The sequence below is a fragment of the Cyprinus carpio genome, chromosome A3 (genome assembly GCF_018340385.1).
Source record: "Cyprinus carpio isolate SPL01 chromosome A3, ASM1834038v1, whole genome shotgun sequence".
NCBI lineage: Eukaryota > Metazoa > Chordata > Actinopteri > Cypriniformes > Cyprinidae > Cyprinus > Cyprinus carpio.
The window spans coordinates 13,507,763-13,531,212 of NC_056574.1; the positions used below are offsets into that span (position 1 = coordinate 13,507,763).

General features: G+C 37.4%; 1 protein-coding gene across 1 annotated transcript in view; it reads right to left on the bottom strand.

Moving 5' to 3' along the window:
* Positions 1–22,981, bottom strand: part of LOC109093251 (calmodulin-regulated spectrin-associated protein 3-like) — a 36,548-nt gene extending 13,567 nt beyond the window's left edge. Inside the window, 7 exon segments of the mRNA XM_042719218.1 lie at positions 31–170; positions 250–388; positions 1,572–1,604; positions 1,842–1,928; positions 2,560–2,700; positions 10,045–10,310; positions 22,252–22,981. Of these exon segments, the coding sequence (XP_042575152.1) occupies positions 31–170; positions 250–388; positions 1,572–1,604; positions 1,842–1,928; positions 2,560–2,700; positions 10,045–10,310; positions 22,252–22,384 (939 nt within the window). The 5' untranslated portion in view covers positions 22,385–22,981.
* Positions 22,982–23,450: the final 469 nt, after the last annotated feature.

The window sequence follows — 23,450 nt, forward strand, 5'->3', positions numbered from 1 at the left end:
ATATGACCCACACTGGGGTCGTAACAATACCTTTAATTCTGCTGGACTGTAGAGCAAATCCTCCAACACTAGAGGGCAGCAGCTCTTCAAACAGCTGTCACAGAACTCTCGAATCAGCTGTAGGTTGTACAGGCTGTCAGCCACAGACATGGAGTCCTTCATACATACATCTGATAGAACAATTTTTTTTTTAATAAATTTCTTACTCATCTACAAAAGGACAAATTCAGATTTGAGATGTGACCATACCCTCTAATCTCAGAAGACCGGGACAGTAATGGTGAATAACAGCAGCAATAGCACATCCGTTCGAGAGATCCTTTACTTCATTCACCACAGGAAAATAGGGTTTGAGTTTAGACTGCATCCTGTCCTTCCTGTACCGGATCTAAACAAGAAAAATACTGGGTTTAACTGCAATACTGGATAAAGTGCTATGTTGCTTGTTACTCAAAATTGTTATTGTGAAATTGTTCATTTTTCATTGACAGCAGACAGTGAATTTGTTAAACAGTGACAGTACACAATCACAAATTTGTTATCCATTACGTGCAACTGCAATGCATGGAAACATATCCATATCAAAGATACAAACACTAAATTAAAAATGTATACAAAAGACAACCAGAGATGGCAATAAATGAGAAAAAGAGAAAAAACAACAAAACAACAACCAAAGAATCCATGCAAGCAGTGCATCAAGACAAAATACAGTAAAAGTCGAGGAACAGCAAAGACATTGTTAATGGGAAGTGGGACAGCAAACACTTGAGAGACTTAGTCTTCAACAGGTCAGAGCAATGAACAGAGGCAGCTGTGTGAACAGCCAACACCTGATACATCAACAGACCTTTTCAACTTGATACACACAACATGCACTGGCAGATAAGTGCACTAATAACAAAGACACACTATATTCACTTAACCACCATAAACTATGGTTTAATTTACATGCCATGCTTATTTCTGGCTTATGTTTTGTAATGCAAATGATGATGCAGGATGTTAAGACAACTGACACTTCTCCTCTAATCTAAGAGGTGTTCTCAGAAAACTTTGATACTAAATGATGCGGTCTTTGAATCCAAATTTGGTTCACCCAGAGGATATATCTGAATCTAAGTCATGTTCCTCAAGAGATCCATGTGACTTTTAAATGCATAATCTACAGTGCCGGAACAAGGACTAAATCTACATCTCTCAAAAACAACAGTGCAATGTTGAGGATACATACGTGCCATGATAAGATACACAGGCTATCAACAAAAAGCTGCATCTTTACTTTTTATTTTATTTTACTATAAACTATAAAGGTATATTGCAAGTCACTGACAATATTATTATATTTATTTTTCCATGTAATATATGCATCAGTCATAGCATGTTATAAGGTGGGGGACTCTTAAATTGAGAAATAATTTAGATTCTTTGCTCAAACAGGTCAAAGGAATCAAATTCTATCTATGCAATTTGTACCGCCAGCAGGAGGCGAAAGAGGACAGATTTATATGTGTTTAGGACATGAAAATGGAGGAAAGTAGGGCAGAATGGAAGACAAGAGAAAGACTTACAGGAACAAGTTTCCAGTACCAGCGGGTGGGACACTGTCAGAAAGAAGTGAAGGGACATGAGAGGAGAACAAGGTAAGAGGGGAAGTGAGGAGAAGAAAGAAGATAGGATAGGTATTTAAACAGCAAAGTAGACCCTGAGGAAAAAGATAGTGCTGCTAAGGAAATGAGTGACTGTTGGTGTAGAGGTGTAGGGGTCAAGTTATCGTACACATGCACGCTTTGAGCTTTTTTGTGTGCAAGTCTGTCTGTTTGTTTATGACTGTTTCTTACCGAAGGTTGAAAAGGCTGTGGTTCAGTACTAGGCTGAGATGCATCGTTTTGTGTACCTTCTGATTGTTCCTTCAGTTTTTGATTTAGCTACATAAAAGAAAAAAGAAAACAACTTATGACAATGACATGACATCAAAAGTTAAAATCAAAGTGATGACTTTATTTGCTGAAGACCACACCCAGAGAGTCTTTTGTGAAGGTGTTCCACAGGGCTTTATTTTAGGGCCAGTAATATTGTATATTAGAGGTCAGCAAGTATATGTAAACAGGAAAGTGTAAGGTATAGTTCACCCAGTAATAAAAATGATTTAGTCACCTTGATGTTGTTCCATACTCACTTCCTCCATAGAACACAGAATATTCAAGGTGCTTTCCCATTCAATTAAAGTGAATTGGGACAGAGCTCTCAAGCTCCAAAAATGACAAAAAAGCACCATTAAAGTAAAACAGTAGTCGTCCATATGAATTATTTATAGATAATGTTCCCCACCTTAAAAATATTTGGAATATTATGTTTAGCATCTATTTGTGCTCAACAGTTTGGAACAACATAAGAGTGAGTAAATGATGAAGTAAATTAAGTTTTTTTTTTTTTTTTTACTACTCTTTTAAATATTGTAAATTAAAGTTTTTATATTGATTTATAGGTTTTTGAGAGTATATAAGAGTTGTTTGAGCTACAAGAAACTCTGTTGCTGTGGTTCTTAACAAGACTCACCGTGTTCACCCAGGAAAGCAGGGCTCTGTCCCATGTTGCATCTGTACCAAGCAGCTCTGATCCGTTGCTCGCCATAACTGTGCTCACCGTCTCCATGGCAGCCACTGCCATTAAGGCATCTATCAACTCCAAGTGGGCACTCTGCACCAATCAGAGGAAACAAACAGGACAGTCAGAGCTTGGAGAAAACCCAGCTGTCATTTGAACACTGACCTAATGCGCCTAATGTAATAACAGTGTCTAGTAACATTCAGAACAACGTCAGAAAACAAGGCCTTTCTAATGCCACAGAACTGAAGAGTCTTTATTGAGGAGATATTTATTGAGGTTTTATTGAGGTTTTCTGCATAAGTCTGATTGACTCTGCAAGAGAGAAATACAGTGTACAGAGTGAATGACTCTGAGCAAAGGAAAAATAATGTGCCATGTTTAACTACTGTGTAATGCATACTTGAAGCACTGTGCAATCAAGCAGCAAGAAATAAATCAATATTCAATACTGACTTCCTGTTGTTCCTTTTCTCTAAGTGTTGCAGCAGTATTGTTCCCTTCCCTCCTCTTCTCTCAATGATATATTGCAGTATGACTCACGTGTGACAGACTCCAGGATACAGGGCAGCGCTGCAGAACAGCTCTTTTTGGGAGTGCAGTTTCAAACCCCCAGCATTCCACATTTGTGTTGCCTTCAGTATGTGTTTGTGTATGTGCTGGAAATTCTGAGCACATCAGATACCCAATGTGAGTGTGCACAGAATACTCACAAGGAAATGGTATTTTAGTACCAAATTGTTGTTAAAAGTCAACTGTAATTATGCCAAAATTTAAAACTAGCAAACTTTCGAATGCTCACATGTGAATTCATGCACATGCTCAACGTGTCTGCTTCTTGGTCAAAATGGCAATTTGCCAAAGTATTAATATAAACACAGTTGGTTACGTCTAAAATAATGTAAACAAATAAAGGGACGAAATAATAATAAATATATATCATATATTATTTTATAATAAAATAAAAGCTTTGAACTGGAAAAAATTCAAAAAGTACTTGTAGACTACATGCTTAATTTATATATATAAAAAAGTTACATTAACACATTAAAGAAGTGTGTTCATTTTGCATATCTGTTTTCTGGTGGTAGCTAATTTGCATCAAGAATTGTGACACTGTTATTGGTATCACTACTCACAAAACCATCTGTCTTATCTAATGACACCAGATGCTGTAACAGAAACGATAACCTACAGCAGACGCAGATGATGAGGTCTGTTCTTCATCCTCCCAGTCCATTACAGCGAGGCTGCTTACGCCCAAGCCCATTAAATCAACCCAACCACGTTATCAGCTGAGTCATGGAGAGCACCTTAGCTGCGATTAAGAGGGTTAAGCCATTAACTACTTTCTGCACTTCAACCAGGGGACATTTACTACCTGTAGCCCAAACCACTGAGAGTGTCAGTGTAGTCAATAGCAATTTAAATCTAATGTTCAGGTGAACTACATGAAAATAGTGAAAATACATGAATTTTTTTATAACAATAAAAATAATAAAAGTATAAATATTTTATGCTGAATTTAATTGCATAACGGCAAAAATAATGAATCTTAATGTCCCAAAGTTTCATTTTGATGAAGCATTAAAATGTGAATTATCATTACACAAAAAGCAAAATGTAATCTCTTGATTTTGGATAAAAACATAGCCCAGTCTATGTGACACTCACTCACACAGCAACACAATGGGAACACAAGGTCACTAGAGCAGTTCTCCAGGGGACATTTAACTCAAAATGAGGGTAAACGATCCTTCCAGTCAAAATCCAGACGGTTACGTTTTACAGTAAAGAAAGGACGTTTTTCAAGGACTATAAAACTAATAGATTTCCTCTTGATTTATGTCTAAGACAAACAGGGCCAAAGACAAACATTCACTATCAGTTGGAGCAACGCCAGACATATTCAGAAGGGTTTTTTTTTCTGTTTTTTAAGATGAAAACAAAAGACTTGGACAAAAAATCAATAGAACACACGTTGCCTTTCACATGTTCCCAGTCATGTTATCCATCGCTGCTTTGTGAACATGAATGTCCTCACTTAAATGTCTTCCATGCCTTCTTTTTTCCGTATTGGCCACACTCAGTCTGCTATAATCATTAACTCTCAAACAGTCAAACAGGTCAGAGGAACACATTCCCTTATGCGGCCCGCCTCTCTACCACACACGGCTAATTCTAATCTGTCCCAACCAGTGTCTGCCCCCTTACACACAATACATGCAGCTTTCATCCTTTGCAACCACCCAGTAATGCGTTTATCCTGTCCAGTACAGTGACACACTTCAACGGTGGTGTCTTTCCGAGCGTGAACTGAAGTGCTGACCTCTGCAAAGTGCCGAGGGAGGAGCAGCTCTGTCAGAAAGCATTTATACCTCAGCTTCCACTGACTGGCTCCTTTTATTCATCAAGGATGCGTACAAATAATCAAAAAGTGACAGTAAAGACACTTATAGTGTTACAAAAGATTTCTATTTCAAATAAATTCTGCACTTTTCAACATTGATAATAATATGAAATAGCCTATTTATGAGAGGGGATGGGAGAGCAGTTCACGACAAAAGAGAGGAATGAAAGCGAGAGCAGACGGTAGGGGGCTTGGATTTCCCGTTCCGACACTCCAAGACTCACTAAGCCGAATCACAAGTCCCTAAAGAGAGGAGAGAGGGACCAACACTGGAACGCAGAGCACAACCGGCCTGCCAAATCACCATAACAACCAGTATGACCCACAATGCACCTTAACACAGCTTAGTGTGCACAGATAAAGCTGGAAATCCTGAGGTAACACAACAGCTAGTCCTAATGACATTGTTCCTTCACCACAAACCCAGGCAGTCCTGTGACAACCGCCAAAATACTCCACATGGAGGGCAAAGGCAAAACAAAGTTCACTGCGGTTATTATAACTGTGAATGCTCATTTCTAACCCCCAGTCCTCAGTATGCCACAGACAGGAGGATAAGTGTGCCAGGGGCGCAGCAGGGAGTGATTTACAGGAAGGACCGAATTAACTCATTCTCCAAGCACATACATATAAACACAAACACTGTATACTAAAACCATTTCTAATTTGAAGTTGTGTTTGTTATTAATAAAACCAAGAATCAGTACACAAAGCAGTGCTTAAATACTGAGGACTGCAGCTCCTTGAGTCTCACAGCTGTACAGGAACTTCAGGAAGTAGACGGCAATAATCTGCCTTCCAAATTCTCCTGATCAGGTCTGGTTACAGAAACTTGAGCCAATTTTTTTTTTTTTTACACAATTTCCCCTAGAACATCTTAAACAAGCAAAACAACAACAGCAGCAACCTGAGGCTCTCATGGAACTACACATATGCAGCTCACAGGAAGGCCTTGACGGCGTTGCAGAATGAATAATACTGATTATAAATCAATGAATCAGTGTGCAATTGGTGAGACATAGTGCATCCTTTTTAAATATATTACAATAGGATAAAATAGATAGATTAAAAACAGGTTTAAAAATAAAATAAAATACACTTATCAGATCAATTCAACAGAACTGAAATGTGGCATCTGGTTGTTAATATTCAAATGTATGATGATGCCAAGTCTGGATCACAGATCATTACTTGACGGTATTGCAGAATAAATAATATCACACAAAAATGGAGACACGGATGAAAAATAAATGCAATCTGTGAGCAATTTGTGAGACATCTTGCTTCCTTTTGAAATGAAATCAAATACAATACACCTCTCAGATCAGTTCAACAGAAATGAAATGTGTCATGTCTTGTATTCAGCTGAATGATGACGCCAAGTCTGGATCACAGATTATCTCTAATTTTCACAGATCTTTATCCTCTATGCACCACATCCAATCGGAAAATGTCAAACCTGCAGAGATGTGAACAGCTAACCAGGAAGGTCACAGCAATGTCTCTCCAGATTATGTCTTCCCTGTTTCTACATAGAGCAGAACAAAAAAAAGTGCTTTGCATCAAATCAAATTTATTTGTATAGCGCTTTATACAACACAAGCGGCTTCAAAGAGAAATAAACAGCAAGTGTTGCAAATTCAATTAGTTATAAAAATGACTTTGATTTCAGCTGTAAAGCCATGTCACTATTGAAGTCAGTGTTGATTCAATTTAGTTCAATAACAGTGTTGCAAAGTTCATCAATTATGAAACGATCAGATGGGACTGTGGCATACTATGGTATTATCATGGTGCATCTCCAAAAAAATAATTGAATACCATGTAAGTATATCAAGTTTTAGTTATCACCACTTTCTGTGCAGGAAGTATGCCAAATGTTGATTTTTGATGCAAAGTCATAGTCATCGCTAAAACAGACTTCAGCGGCTCCAAAGCTGTTTACTGGCCTCGTTTCAGACTGCTGCAATTCCATCCTAATTCTACATCATGACCCACTTTCATCACACTGCTACAGCAGCCAGTCAGCCAGCCGCTTCCACAGTCAGGCCTGGGAAGTGCACCACGAGCAGCCAGACAGCACCAGATGAGCACAGAGCTCACAGCACAGCTCGCCGAGCACATCATGACACCAGCAGAGGACCTGCAGCCGGGAACCCCAGACGGAGACTGCAGAGCACTAAACATTCACCTGCCCACAGCACCACATGCTATCAATGCATCCTAAGAGGAGTCAGCACTCAGAGATGGCCCTGCTAGAGAACTGATGCTGGAACAAATATACAGAATTTAAATAGGGTATAACGCGGGCGAGACAAAGGAAGAATTGGGTCACTGCAGAGAATGGTTAAAAAAAAAAAAAAAAAAAAAAAAAAAAAGGCTATCAAGGTCCAAAATTATCTCTTTGCCAAATTTGCCAAAGGGTACAGCTTTTCTAAGCTCTTGCAAAGTCATTGGCACAACCACTGTTTTAATCAATGTATCTGTGCGCAATTCATGGGACAGCTTGTTTCTTAAAAAAAAAACAAAGAACTTTAGTATCATTGGATTACTATTACAGTTTTATTAATATTTTAAATCAGTTTTTATTTTTATATTTTCCATTTTTATAATACAATATTTTTAATTTGTTCATTATTTTAAAATATTATTTATTTAATTCTAGTTAGTTTAAGTAATTTTGTTTGGTGTTTATGTTTGTTTTTTTATATATTTTATTTAAACCCTGCATTAAAAAAAAAAAAAACAAGACTGAAGATCTCAAATGAGACATACATAAAATTGGTGAATTTTTATGTACAACGGGTCAAACATGTTACTATGTGTTATTTACTGTAAATAACTGACAACAAAATTTGTAGCATCTACTAATACTGTATGTTGGTAGATTTAGGACACATGGGAAAAAACGTTTCTGACAAGTAGGTAATCAAGTATTGTTATAAAACAACTGTAATATTAAATCACCTGATTAATCAGCCTTTCTGATATACTGACCTATCATTAATCATGACTTATTTATATTCGACAACACTGATGTCTATCACCTAGTTTGTTTTAGTTAAATGTAGGTACGAGAAACTCTACAGTTAATGTAAAAAGCTCTGGGCCCAAGGGGAATCAAACACTCCATTAGTGTCCATTAAAGCCTTTCCGGCTGTGAGAAAGACCCTCTCAAACAGGAAGGAAAGTGCTACATCAGAACAGGGTCTGCTGTCTTCTGTCTGGTATTGTTTGAAGGCCTGATCCCTCGACCCTGCCACTATTTGTCAGCCCCTGCATTATGTCTCTCCGCCCACCCCAGCAAGCCTGGGCTTAACATGCAGTTTTTCAATAGCTGTCCTGTCCCTTACAGCTGGATCTACTCAAGGATTGCTTGAGAGGGGGTGCTGCTTTATATGCTATAATATCCCTGGAATCCAAGCATAAACCTGAGCTGCCCCTCCCCAAAATCATTTTACCTCCAGAAAACATCCCCCAGTGCTGCAATGAAACCATCCCCATGTGTCCTAATCCAAAGAAGGTCAATTGATTGTGAGTTTAGGCAGGCCAAATCAGCTTTGATATCCCCTTGATCTGAGCTACTGGGCTACAATGAGACACCCATGCTCAATAAATCACAGATACATCATTTCTGTCCCAAGACCTACTGAGGTTCCTACCTAGAGGAGCTCTGGTTGGCATGAGGACAGTCAGCATCCTGAGACGCGCTTAGGTGGATTGGATCATCCTAAAATACAAGGCTTTACTTGTTGGACTTGGTCCTGGGTGTCTGAAATAGCTGCTCCGGAGGCAAATATGGCTGCCGAGTGAAGACTTTCCTTGACAGGGACTTCCTTGGCCTTCTACAATACCTAATTTTGGCCAAAATCTCTGGCAGGATCACATGTGTTTTTTATGAACTACAGCAAGGTCAGTAAAATTCCTTTTAAGAATACAGGAAAGTCCATTGACTGGTCCACCTCCATGTTTGACCATGAAGATGATCGTCTTCTGCTCATAAGCTTTGCCTTTTTTGCACCAGACATACTGCTGATCCATGGGTCCAGAAAGTTCCAGTTTGGTCATATCACTTCATAAAACATTCTTCTAGAACTGCATGGGTCTATCCAAATGAATTTTTGCATATTAAAGTAGGCCTTTTATGCTCATCTTTGGAAAGATGCCTCAAAATGAAGGCCATGCTTGTGTAATGTTCTTCTTATACTCTGCATTGAAATGTTTCTCTCTCCTTTTATCAGGTCATCTTGCAAGTCTTTGGCTGTACAATGCAGGTTTTTCTCAGTTGCTCTGATCAAACATTTTATTGTGCTTTTTTCTTCACCACCCTTGAGGGTTTTCTGGTACAACACATTTTAAGCTTAGAAATACGTCTGGCAGCTGTTTCTCTAGGAGCTTTTAATGTCTTGGAAATCTTCATGTAGCCTTAGACTTTCTAATGTAATAAAAGCTCTGTTGCCATATTTGCTACTGAACTTCAGCATTTGCATGCGCTTAGTTTATATAAATGTAACAGCTCAAGTTAATTAGTTTTTTATTAGAGTTTCTAAAGGATTAATTGTGTTTTAAGACAATTTTGTTCCACACCATACAAATAAATGACTTAAAAACACCAATGTTGAATAGGGGTTGAATAATCATGACATAGCTGTGTTATTAAAAACCCCTATAACTCAAAAATATTACATTATATGGTGGCACGATCACTTTTAATATACCAGTAAACTGTTATAGATGCAATTTTTCTAAAATCCTAGACTCTTTATCTTAGCTATATGCAAACTTTAGGATTAACCATGATCAATAGTTGAGACTCTGGTGTTTTGGTCATATGAGGACGGCTATTAACGCAGCACACTGCTGTCTATGAAGAGCATCTCAAATCAGTCACTTTAGGATTGGATTTCAAATCAGTGGCAGACAAGTCAGCTCTGGGTTTTAAGATACAAAAGCCATTGTATCAACTCCAAACTCGGCTCTCTACATAATTTAGACAGGAATGTGCTGACACCGCTCATACGACTTACCATTTTGATAGGCTTCTGTCGTAGCTCAGCCTCTGTCACGGGGGCATTCTGGTCTTTGGGTGCCAAGCCCTTCCTGCCCAGGACCTGTAGGAGTGCTGTGATGTCTTTGGGGGGCCCCTCGGCTCCCGGGCTTCCGCCCAGCAGAAGGCCGTAAGTGCGACAGTAGAGCTCAGGGGACAGCAGAAGGCGCGTGACGGGAGGCTTCAGGTGTTCTTGCTCATACTGATCACAGTAGAACGGGTCTCGCAGCTCCACCGGAACATTCTCTGCAGGTGAGAGAGAGAAACAGGACGTGTTCAGACGGAAACTACTTCTGAGCTACTTGTTAACATCACTGTGTGCAACACCGCTAGTTTACATGTTAAAGACTATAATTACTAGCAGAAGAATGGCATTCAAATTAATATGGCTTAATAAAATAATATAAATAATATACATGAACATTAAGAATCATGAAACTGCTTTTATGCTCACCAAGACTGCATTTATTTGATCAAAATACAGTAAAACAGTAATATTGTGAAATATTATAACAACTTAAAATAACAGTTTTCTATTTGAATATATTTTCAAATATAATTGAACTCCTGTGATGTAAAGCTGAATTTTCAGCATCATTACTCCAGTCCAGCATCACATTCAGAAATCATTCTAACATGTTAATTTGCTGCTCAAAAAACATTTCTTATTATATCAATGTTGAAACAGTTGCTACTTAATATTTTTGTGGAAACTGTGATACATTTTACAGCATTCTCAGACACAGAAAGTTAAAAAGAACATTTATTCGAAATAGAAGTCTTTTGTAAGATAATAAATTTTTACTGTCACTTTCGATCAATTTAATGCATCCTTAATGAATAAAACTAATTATTTTTTTAAAAACCTTAATGACGTGGTAGTGTACATATAAATACACTCAACAACCTGGGAAGACATAAGAGAAAGAATAACCAAATAGAAGAAAACAAAGCTAGCTATGAGGAAAAACAGCCCCATCATGCCCTAAAGCCCAAATCATCTGATCGGGTGAGCAGGCCAGGGGTTCAACAAACCGTACACACACCAACATGCATGTCACCAGAAAAATAACGACACACAGGAGTTGGAGCTGTAGATGTGAGTGATGGCGAAAACACTCCTGGTCCAATTTCTGCTAATTGGCCATTTCCTCCAGTCACTGCCTCTCCAAAAATCGACTCCTTGGAGCAACAGTGACATCATATTCCCCAGGGTGCACCACAGCTGAGCACACACCAGCACCCAGAGCCCGGTCTCAGAAAGCCACACACACCGAGATAGCTTCAAAAAAAAAAAGAAAAAAAGAAAAAAGCCAAGTAATTCAGGGCTGAGGTCTGTGGAGCCAATTAGAGCCAGGTGTGCAGTGTGTTTGATGTGCTGTACAATAGCAGAGAGATTCCACCTGTCTGTGTCTCTTTTTCTCAAACAAACACACTGAGAGCCCTAGTGAGGTGACAAACACCAGCTAAATGTGAAACCTGTACCTCATGGGCTGGGAAACAATGATCCACAAATGTGGGGCACATAATAAATAATTATTTTACACAGTCATGCTTTCTCAAGCCTACACCTGTGAAAGGACAGACAAAGAGAGACAGCTCCTGGGCTGGTGTGAGACGGTTTCTATAAACAAGCACCAAATAAACACAAAACCTTGTGAAACATACACCTCACACGCCCACCATGAACTGGTTCTGCCACATTCAGGGCTGATCATGAATCCACAACGAGAACGGCACTTCTCTGCCACATCCATGTTTAACAAGCAGCCAGAAGCCATGGGACTTGTTCTAGGATAAAATGCTTCTGATAGGAGCTCAAATCAGCGATACCAGTGTACATGTTATTTGCATTTGATCTTGCATTTCAATCTGTGTGTACGATCAGTAAACTTGACGATAACTACCTGATCACTCACAAAGAACATTTATGCTATGAATCATGTAACTGTGCACCTGTACACAAAGGTTCAAGACACCAGGAACACCAATTCATTGTGTTCTTGAATTCAACATGAAGCATTTTACCTCCATAATATAACATACACTACAGTTCAAAAGTTTGGGTCAGTACTTTTTTTATTTTTTTGAAAGAAAAAATTAATTAAAATGAATTAAAAACATAATACTTGTATTCAGCAAGGATGCATTAAATTGAGACAAATAAAGACATTTATAATGTTACAAAAACGGTCTAGTTCAAATAAATGTTGTTCTTTTGGACATTCTTATCAAAAAATCCTGAAACAAAATGAATGTTTCCACAAAAAAATTACAGCAGCTCAACTGTTTTCAACATTAATTATATATTATATATTATATATTAGAATGATTTGTAAAGGATCTTGTTACAGTGGAGACTGGAATAATGATGCTGAAAGTTCAGCTTTGCATCACAGGAATAAACTACAGTTTAAAATCTGTTCAAATTGAAAACAGATTGATTTTCCTGTATATGCAGCCTTGGTGAGCATAGGAGACTTCTTTCAAAAAAAAAAAATCTTAAAAACTACAAACTTCTGAATGGTAGTGTATTTCTGAGTGAAACTGGATTCAATGGGGAGGAGGAGAAAAATAAAATAAAACAGGTCTTCATTTTATTCAATAAAAATTGATTAGATTATGAAAAGTGGGCACTCCATTATAGAGTATAAATTTTGTCCTCGGTGGACCACCCTGGTGGCTAGCTCCTGTAACTGCCCAGCGCAAAAGCCAATGTGGCCTATGTGACATCAGCAGAACAGGACGGAGTAAGATTTCTGTGACATGTTGATAAAAGATTATAAGGACATAATGAATATATTTGAAACAAACAGCAAGCCAAAAAATAAACAATGATCATTTGTAAAATAAAGGGGGAAACAATACATTGCCCACCAACTGGGTGACACATAAAGCTCAAACCCAGAATGCAAAGCAGGATGCAAAAGCCGCAGTGATGCGAGATGAGGGTGGCTGATAGAGGCTTCATTTCCCTGTGAATGAATGACTGCTCTGTACTGCACCTTCAGAGAAAAGATGGGAGAGCAATACCTGAAAATAGAGAGGGTGACGCTAAACTAGGGCAGAATTTAGTGGGACAAGCACTGGATACGTGCATGCACACACACACACACACACACACACACACGCACCCGCCCCAACCACCCACCCACCCACACACACCAGTGCTGGGAAGTTTGCTTGGAACTACAGCTCCTCTTATTACAGGCTACTCACAATTTATAGTCAGAAAAAGTAGTTAGATGAATATCATATTTTGCTAAAGTTTTAAAATAAACAACCCAAAGGAGGTGATGTTGAAGGGTACAGTAGCCAATTATTCTCAAAGCTAGCTCAGTTGTAATGCTAAGCAGCCAATTATTCTCAAAGCTAGCTCAGTTGTAATGCTAAGCATTAAATAATATAACACACTACAAACGTTTTTGAGGTCTGTAAGATTTCTTTATGTTTCTGAAAGTCATCTCTTATGCTCAACTAAGGCTGCATTTATCTGACTAAAAATGCAGTAAAAATAGCAATATTGTAAAATATTACTGCGTATTGACACGTCAATAGTGTCACATGATCACATGACAATAATGTCACGAGATCCTTCAGAAATCATTCTAATATGCTGATCTGCTGCTCACGGAACATTTCTTCTTCTTAGCAATGCTTATTATTTTTTGCTGAAACTCAGATACATTCTTTACGAATAGAAGGTTCAAACGAACACCATTTAAATATAAATCCTTTGCAACATTATAAATGTTTTTACTGCCAATTATGATCAATTTAAAAAAGTTTTTGTGACCGTATGATTTTCTGCTGCATCAGTCATGGTAGCTCTGCCCAGTGAAATATCATTGGTCAAAACTACAACTACATATTTAATGCAGATTTTTCTGTATGTTCTGACTGGCTGTAATTGTGTCACGTGATGCAGCATTTTCACATTCAGTGTGGACAAAAAAATCTTTTGTTAGCTTCTTACTAGAAAAAGCACACTATTTTGAATGAATGAGCTAGCAAATTCAGTTAAGTTAGTAATATTGCTACCTCTACTTTTGAGTCTACAAACACACTGTTTCGATGAGCATTGTCACATTTAAGAAGTGGAAGAAAGGGAATCAACAAGGAAAGAGAGGTAAATACTCAATAAGGAGCATATTAGATGACAACCTAGACACTATTATGACAGCAAACACCAACTCCAAATGTGTAAACGTTACCCATATCACTCTGTTCTTCCTTGACAAACACACTGTCAGATTTGCTTTTGTTCTCTCTCACACATGCACCAATTTCAGTCAATGAAGAGGTGAAAGGTTAAGAGACTCAGGAGGTCTGGCTCAATGGCAGGAGTGAACAGATACGTGAATTCAATAAACTTAAGTAGATGATCATTAAAATGGATTGACTCGAGTCAGCTGAGCAGGACTCCAAAAGCAAATAAGATTGTACGTAAGTCTGTAGGAGACAACAGCAAATAGGATGCAGCATCCCCACACCCACAGTTCATGCGGTCAGCTGAGCTTTACACGCCTGTCACATCACAGCATGTCTCCAAACACAGACAGCTAAAGCCAACAAAAGAACATTACACCGTTAGGAGCGCTGTTTCAAGTTTCCAAAAGAAAACTGAATAGCTGCACTACATTTACACTACAGAGAAGGGTCAGCCTCAGATTTGAAGAGGGTTGTCATGGGAACACTGAGCATTAAAGTCCAGTTTTGTTTTAATTAAAGGCCAGCAGGCACAATCGGAGGACCACACAGATGTCTTATGACCATCATGCTCTGGTCCACTAGCCTCTCGAGTTGGGAATAATCCATTTAACAAAATTGTTATGTCCTTGACAAAAAAATGAAAAATATATGCACTGATAATAATGCAATAACCAGATACATTACAAATAAGAACATATATACATTAGGGGTGCACGATAAATATCGGCCGATAATTAATGCGCATCTCGTCCTTCATTATCAGTGTGGATTTGCGCAGCTTTACAGTTAATAACGGCTCTGTGTAGTAACAGCTGCTCTATGTGAAATCACGCACCTAATGGAATTTACCACTGATTAGAAAACCGGCTTTACTGACGAGATGCGCATTAATTATCGCCCGATATTTATCGTGCACCCCTAATATACCATACATAAATATTATTTATATATATATATATATATATATATATATATTATATATATATATATATATATATATATATATATATATATATATATATGTGTGTGTGTGTGTATATATATATTATATATCATATATATATATATATATATATATATATATATATATATATATATATATATATATGTATTATATATATATATATATATATATATATATATATATATATATATATATATAATTTTTCTCTATAACTATTTTAGATCACCCTTTAGATTTTTGGCGGTTTACTTTTACTTTTTAAAACATACAAATATTCGATTTAGTTTTTCCAATTAATTAGCTCATAAAACAATGCAAGAACAAAATATTTTCCCTAAAATACACAATCTATCTTACATTTTTCTCTAATATTTTTATTTTTATTTTTGATCAAATAAATGCAACCCTGATGAGCATAAGAAATCATACCGACATCCAAACTTCTTAATGATTTGTAGATTTTAAAAAGCATACACTGAATTAATTATTAATTTAGTAAAACATCAAGCATGGCAAACTTCAGTAAAGTCGTCTACAAACTGGCTTTTAATCTTTTACCAGATGTACAGTTTCTTTCAGTCAGGTTAATGGTTCTGAACAAAAAAAACAAAAACAAAAAACAAGAGGAAAAACACTTTTCCAAATGAACTTCTTTCTTTGAAGGGCGTGGTTGTGTTTTGACCAGCATCTGTACAAAGCCCTATGCCTACAAACAAACCGTTCTTCATATCTATAATAAACACTAACACAGAATGCTGAGTCAGCAAACCAAAAAGAAAATGCAAGTGCCCACTTTGTGTCCAAACTTCACTGGTTAAAAAGACAAGGCAATGCCACTGGACTCTCATTCTAATCTTATCATTCATTAAGGACAATTCAGATTTTAAGGGTGTGTTCTTCAAGTAATTACCCAAACAACATGATAAAAAACAAAGGCCACAGCCGTTCTGAGCCAGCTCACCTGTTGAGTCACTGCTGTGACACACTGATGATTCCAGCATGACTAATACAGGCAAATGCTCATAGGACCATTAGAGAGGAACAAGCATATGGATAAAGAACATTTTAACACTTTATCAGTGAAAATGTATCATTCTTCATTACAGTTATTGAGGGAGATAAGAAAGATTCTGCCATCTGAGAAGGGAGTTTGATTTCATAGTGTTAAAGATACGTGTTGCATCAGTTCTGTTATTTTTTTATTTTTTGCTGATGTGCGTAAAACTTTGTTACATGAATAGATGTACTAGCATCAATGTCTTGCACAGCTGTAGGTTTATCTTACTAAAAGCCTGGCTTGAAATCACTATCAGCTTATTTTATCAGTTGTGTTGAACTGAAAGCTTTTACAACTAGGACAGAGCTCCAAGGTTTGAGGCCAAATTCATCCAGATTGAAGCTGTGGCTTACAGTATGAAAATCAAATTAGATTTTTACATTTTCTGTAGACAATATTAGTACCACCTAACCATGCAAAATTCACTGCCAGGGCACTGCCACACAGCTGCTAAAGTGTAGAGTACGTGTAGTTACTATTTATTTGTACACGGGTAAATTTCAATAGTTAGTACACTCTCAGAAAATAAAAGGTACAAAAACTGGAGTGATACCCTTTCAAAAGGTACACCTTTGTACTTAATTTACATCTAAAATGTGCATATTATTACCTTAAAGGTACATATCAATACCTAAATGGTACATATTAGTATCTTTTTAAAAGGTATCACCCCAGCAGCACTTTTTTTTATTTACTACAAAAATTATAATAATTACAACTATAGTAACAGGTATTTAACCCATAATAATAGCTTAGTATATAATACATAATACTTAAGTAAATAATACATTAAGGACGCGACATGGTTTGAATTATCATTCATGTTGACAAATATTAAAAAAGAAACCCGCACACTCTAAGAGGGAATTTACACAACACCACTTTCAGCTAAAAATAGAAAACTTAAGTGTTTTGGCCAATCATTTACACAACAATGGTGTTTAGGGGGCCTGAAAATGCTAACTTTTGAAAGAGTGTTTCAAAGTGCAAGTTTTTGAAAACGATACCATTTCTGTCTTTCTTTACAAAGTGACATCGCCAGCTACTGGCCTGGCATGAATTGGAGAGATGATGCTGACGCCTGCAAGGACCCTAGATCACGCCAACCTAAATCGACATGCACAACTGCCAAAACTTCTCTATACTGTAATCATTATGATCACACTTGTAATAATTGCTTTAATGAGCTTCTGTATAAAATTAATTCATGTTAACTAACTGTATTTATTTTTTTATTTATTTTTCAATATTTGTCTATTTATATTTACATATGTGTATATTTTTTGTCTTTGTTGTTGTTGTTGACTGTGTACTGGAAGCTTATGTCACAAACAAATTCCTTGTATGCCCAAGCATACTTGGCAATAAAGCTCTTTCTGTTTCTGATTCTGTATGATTCTATTATCTTGCACTATTTATTTGTGAAATGAATATTACTTGGACACATTCACTTCTGATAATAGATCACGTTAAATTGCAATGTAGACACATGAATTTTCTGTAAAGCTGCTTTGAAAATGTGTATTGTGAAAAGCACTACACAAATAAATTTGAATTGAACTGAATTGAATACGGTGTTTTAAGTCTTTCTGCAGATCTGCGTGAACAGGGATCGCTTTGACAACGTTGTCATGTGTATGCAAAACCTTTTGAAAATGCAAAGAAAAACTCGGTTTTTAGTACACTGTGGTAATGTACATGTACCCTAATGAAAAAGATAAGATAAAAACCACTACTTCAATGAAAACGCAGCAAATGTTTCAGTCACATGTAATCTTTCTCACTATACATTAAAAAGTCAAACATTTGCCCCTTTTTCATTCAAGTAGTGGTTTTCATCTTACATTCAGTCTTTCTATTTTCATTATTAGAGTGCAGGTTTTTTTTTTTTTAAGGTAAGGTGAATTTCTGGCTATTTTATCCTTCACATTCATAGCACAAATACTTGCAAAAAACCTTACTATGTTAGGGGTTTTGAAAAATTCTCAACCCCAAAGTAAAAGCTACAATAATAGTCAAACATGCCTCGGCTGAATCTCATCCTTTGCATTCAGGCTGTAATTGAACTCAAAGCTCCTGCATGTAGGACAGTGTTTCAGTGATAGCTCTTTATTGAGCCAAGTTCATCCAGAGTAAAGCAGGGTAAAAAAGTAAATAGTAAACCTTACTGATAACACAGGTAGCAATTAGCAGCGCAGCATGCCTTAAAAAAGTGGGTTACAGCTCAGCGGGGGCCAGGGCTCTGACATGAATCTGAAGGCTACATCTCAGACTCGCGGTCAAAGTGATGATGTCATCGGGTTCAAGCAGGGAAACAAGTGCAGCGCTGGATCAGAGCTCTAAAGTCACACACACACAGTCATGTATCAATGCTGAAATACAGCCAAGCCTCTTTAATCTGGTGAGATTTCTCTCTGGCTCGGCTCTGTGTGCCAGAACGGGTGACTTTGACCAGAGGGCGTGGTCACACAGGTCTGCTTTTGATGCAGGGAGTGAATACAAACACAGAAGTGCCACATACTGGCATTCACAACTTAATTACACATCAACCAGGTGAATTAAGGAGATGCACACTCAGGGCAGATTCTATGTGTGGCGGATAATCTGCAACCAAAGGAACATTTTGTGAGAAAATCTAGAAGCTCAATGCCTGTAGAGTTTAAGATGTTTCTATATTTAACTTATTAAGCGTGATCATATTGTGACTGAAACATTAGCTCTGCTCAAAAACTAGAGAGCTGTCTCACTGCTTGTTTCTTTCATAGAAAGCTCCCTAATAAGGCAGCATCATGCCCATCATGAAATCTCAAAAGTTACAGAGATTGCAAAAACTCCACACACCATCCAAACAGCAATATAGTGCATTGCTTATAGGAGCATTTTTGAAAAAGTCTTAAGGACTTACAAATTGTAACCCAAACCAACCAGTTACGAGGTGTATCACAACATTACAAACATTGATTTGAAGCAAAAAATGACAAAATTTATTTGAAAATCCGTCAAAAAGATAAAAGGGACAAAACTGTGTACTTAACAGCTTAAAGAGGGAAAGAACTACAATCCCATGAAGCACTGCAAATGATGATCAAATTAAAAAAATATAATACAAAACTATTTATTGACAGATGTTAATTATATATACAGAAATAATGCATTATACATTTATTGCAAATATGCACAGTGCTTCATGGGAGTGTGTGGCCACTAAAGTGTTCTTTTGCTTGTCACAATTCTCTGATTGGTGTAGATTTCTTTGCAGAATCATGGGTAATGTAGTTTTTCCACTAGGAATTCTACTGTTCTAATGCTATGTTGCTAATGCTAAGCTAATGGTGTGATACTATACTTCACACAAATATTAGAAACAAAAATACATTTTTAATTACACTGAACTCTTTAAGCAATACTTTTCAATATTAAAACAAGTTTATTTAATCTTGCCTCAGCCATTTTTGCACTAAGCAATGCATTCTATGACAGAAATATCTAACACAAATATAGCTTACGTTCTGTTATGATACACTGTTATTTGTGACTTCCCTTGATGCCATAACCTTCATGTTCCAGAAGAACATTAATAAATCATAGAAGTCACGCCATTGCATTGTCGAAATTCTTGTTTGTAGCTGAAAATTACAGACAAGATTACATTGCTCATGCAAACACAAAACATCTTTAATTATCTACTAAATTGCCACCTGTTTCGGAGTTTAACGTTATGATTAAGGAGAACCGTTAAATCCAGGCCTGCAGTCAGTGTACTTGCTCACGACGACTCTAAACAGGATCAAGGAGTAAAGCAAACACAGGAATGCAGACGTAAGATCTGAATTAACAGTGGCTCATTAGGTGAACACAATGGGGCTTTTTTAAAAACAACCCAAGAACCCGCAAACTACCCTGAACTGCTGCACCCAAAAAGAAAAACAAATCTTTTACTTGTGAGGTTCAATTCACAGGCCAGTGAGCTGTCGTTGAGCACAGAGCACCTCACCATACACAGAGATCCTTCTCATCTGACTGTGAGGGGAACACTGAGGTTACACACTGTGCGAATGAATCGAGTGATGCATCAGCTAGGCCTAATTTAAAAATATTCTCATCAGGTTTTAAAACCCGATAACCAATACAGATGTTAACTACAAGTGCAAAAGACAAAAAGGGCAACAGAGTATGTAAGGCTGCATGGTCACAGTGGGAAATAAATCGAGTTGACAAATAACATGGACATTTTTTTAATCTTTTTGAATGTTTAAAAGGAAAATGCATATTTTAGAAAGTGGGACTGGTCATTTCTTTTAATGGCAAGACACTACAGGCCATTGGGTTTTGTTTTTTCATGCACTGGTCAATTTTGAGATTTTGGTCTATTTTGCTTCCTTTACATATCTTCATTCTGATTAGTGGAAAGAAGACATCCAAAATACACATTTAAGTGTTTATTTTATTGCACTTTATCTATTTGCACCTGTAGGTTTTAATTATAATGCATATCTTTGAAGGCTGTTTTCTCAAAGGAAGTCAGAAATCTCCACTTCAGCAACACTTTAAGGTATAGTTCACCTTCAGTTGCTGGTCCCCATTGACTTGCATAGTTTTTTTTTTTTTTTTTTTCCATACTATGGAAGTCAATGGGGACCAGCAACTGAATGTGAACTATCCCTTTAAATACACCAAACATTACAGTTCTATTTTATTAATCTGCATTCAGAGGTGTTTGTTTTTTTTTCTGATTTATGAAGTGACCAATTCAAAATACCCACAGCAGAAACCTTGTTCAATATATGAATTCTGAACCTGGCTTTGTTCAATGTTCAGATTTCTGTTCTGGAAATGTATTTAAATTAGTGCATATTTAATCATGGCCTAATTTTAAATTTCTCATACAAAACAACAACATACAAAACTATTTTAATATGCTGTGATTAAGCAGCAGTGGAAGTGATGTCTATATATGACGTCACACTGCAGGACACTGCTGTCCCCGCTTGACGTCATGTCAACTATCCATGCACACAGACCATCAGTACATATATAATTAATATTTCTTCAGTAAATAGTTAAACACACTATTAAGCGTTTTAGCAATCATCAATCGTCTGCTCTGTCAGAAACCAAGACTTTCATCTTTGTAAGTGCTCTTGGGGGTGTATTAACAAAAGGGGTAGTGAGAGAGGGTGTGTACAAGCGTCATGACGCATAGGTGCTTTCAGAGCACGCGCTCACAAAATACACACACTCAAATTCAGGTCAAACCTACTACATTTCTACCCATCATATCACAATTCCCAGACAACAACGAGTCTACTGCAAGGATTAAGCACGCGCGATTAAACCCTCATGGAAAATTATCACTGGCAAACAAGGACACGTTTTATCCTCTCTCATATTAAGGCATAGTTCATTTTTATTTAAGAATTTACTTTATTTTAAATGATCTATTCATATACCCTATCATTTTTATAGTTATATACGAATCTGACTGATTTGTCCTTTTAAGCCTACAGTATGCAAACATTTTATCATAATTATGCACGTGTTATCAGTGCCAAATAGGTGGAAAGCACACTTTTAGACCTTGTATCAGACTACTAATTAATTAAAGAAATAATTCGAGACTGCCAGACTGAATGCATATCGTAGCAAGACACAGCTGGATCACAACCAGCAGCTTTGCACCTCTCGTGTGGTCTTTGTGTTGTGAAAAACACTGAGTTTACACGCGGTTCACCTTCACACATGCTTTCCTCCGCAGTCTCTGAACAATGAGCAAAAGCTGGCCTCAAAGCAGACAGGTGAGAGAGAGAACAGCACATGATTCGAGAGGAAAATAAAAATGTATTAGACTGTTTCGGGTTATGATGATGCCCAAAAGTTAAGCTGACTCAGAAGGGGGGAAAATGCAATCTAGGTAACTAGGCAGCTCACTAGTTTGACACAGGAGCACTGCATACCTGCATTGCCGTAAGATTTCGCCAGCAGCCACCCGACACTGGCGCAGATTCTGGCTCTGGTCAAGTCGTACTGATCCAATGGCTTTATGTCCGGGACCACAAAAGTCTTCCTCATTGCATTCGAGTCCACCATAGCAGGTCCAAAACAGACGGGCCGGGAAAAAGAGAGGAAGGCGATGCGGTGAGGAATTAAACCAAATCAAACAGTCATCCTTTTCTTTCACGCAACCACAGCATTGGGATTGCGAAAGGCCGATGTTTTGGGTAGCGTTCCGGCGAAAAAAATAATGTAAATTTACTATTAATTCCTCTCTAGATCTTCTCTTCATACATACAGTAGAGCTGGTGGCCGTAGAGCTATGTTTCAGTCTATCGGAGCGACAAATTCAACGATATTCCCGGGGATGTTTCACTGTTTTCGACCCCGCTTCAGAGTCCACATCGCTCTGGCTGATACGCTCCGTAAACGACTGATTTCCAGGTACTCCATACGCCTGTCAATCATCCCGCCGGGCATCCAATCAGGTGCCAGGATTTAGGACACAAGGTTGAGGAGGCGGGGCAAAGAATGTGAACTCAAGCAGCAGGTAGGAAGACGCTTTAACTCATGGAAACAGGTGCAGGACAGGTAGAACTTGCTCAGAAGGGAGCGAAAGGGAAATATTAGTCATTATAAACAGCGTAATACATATAATCGTCAGGGCATTACAGTGCTAAACGGATTATAGTGTCAACCGCACCAGTTTTCTTATGTTTTTGGTAAGACTTTTTATATTTCTACACGTGTTTTAGAAGAAAAGGTACATTTTGTTTCAAAGTTACAGCCTATTATTTAGCCTCACACACTGATCAGCATGATGTTGTGGATATTTTATAAAATAACACAAGTTTTTAGGCTACGGCATCTCATAAACTAGTGACTATCAAACTGAAAATGATTCAGAAGCACAGCTCAGTTGTGGATAAACCTAACAGAGGACAGATTTCACTGAAGGTCCAGGTCACATGATGGTAAAGAGACCACTGCTGTAACTTTGTAAGACGATTAACTCACAGAACTATTTTAATCTAATTAGGGAGGAACAGGGCATTTGTTTTTCTTCATTCTTTGGTTTTCCAGCACACCAGCACTCAAAATGTACTGCAAATAAAATGCTTATTTATATAAACACAGACTCGAAAACTGCGAAAATGACTCC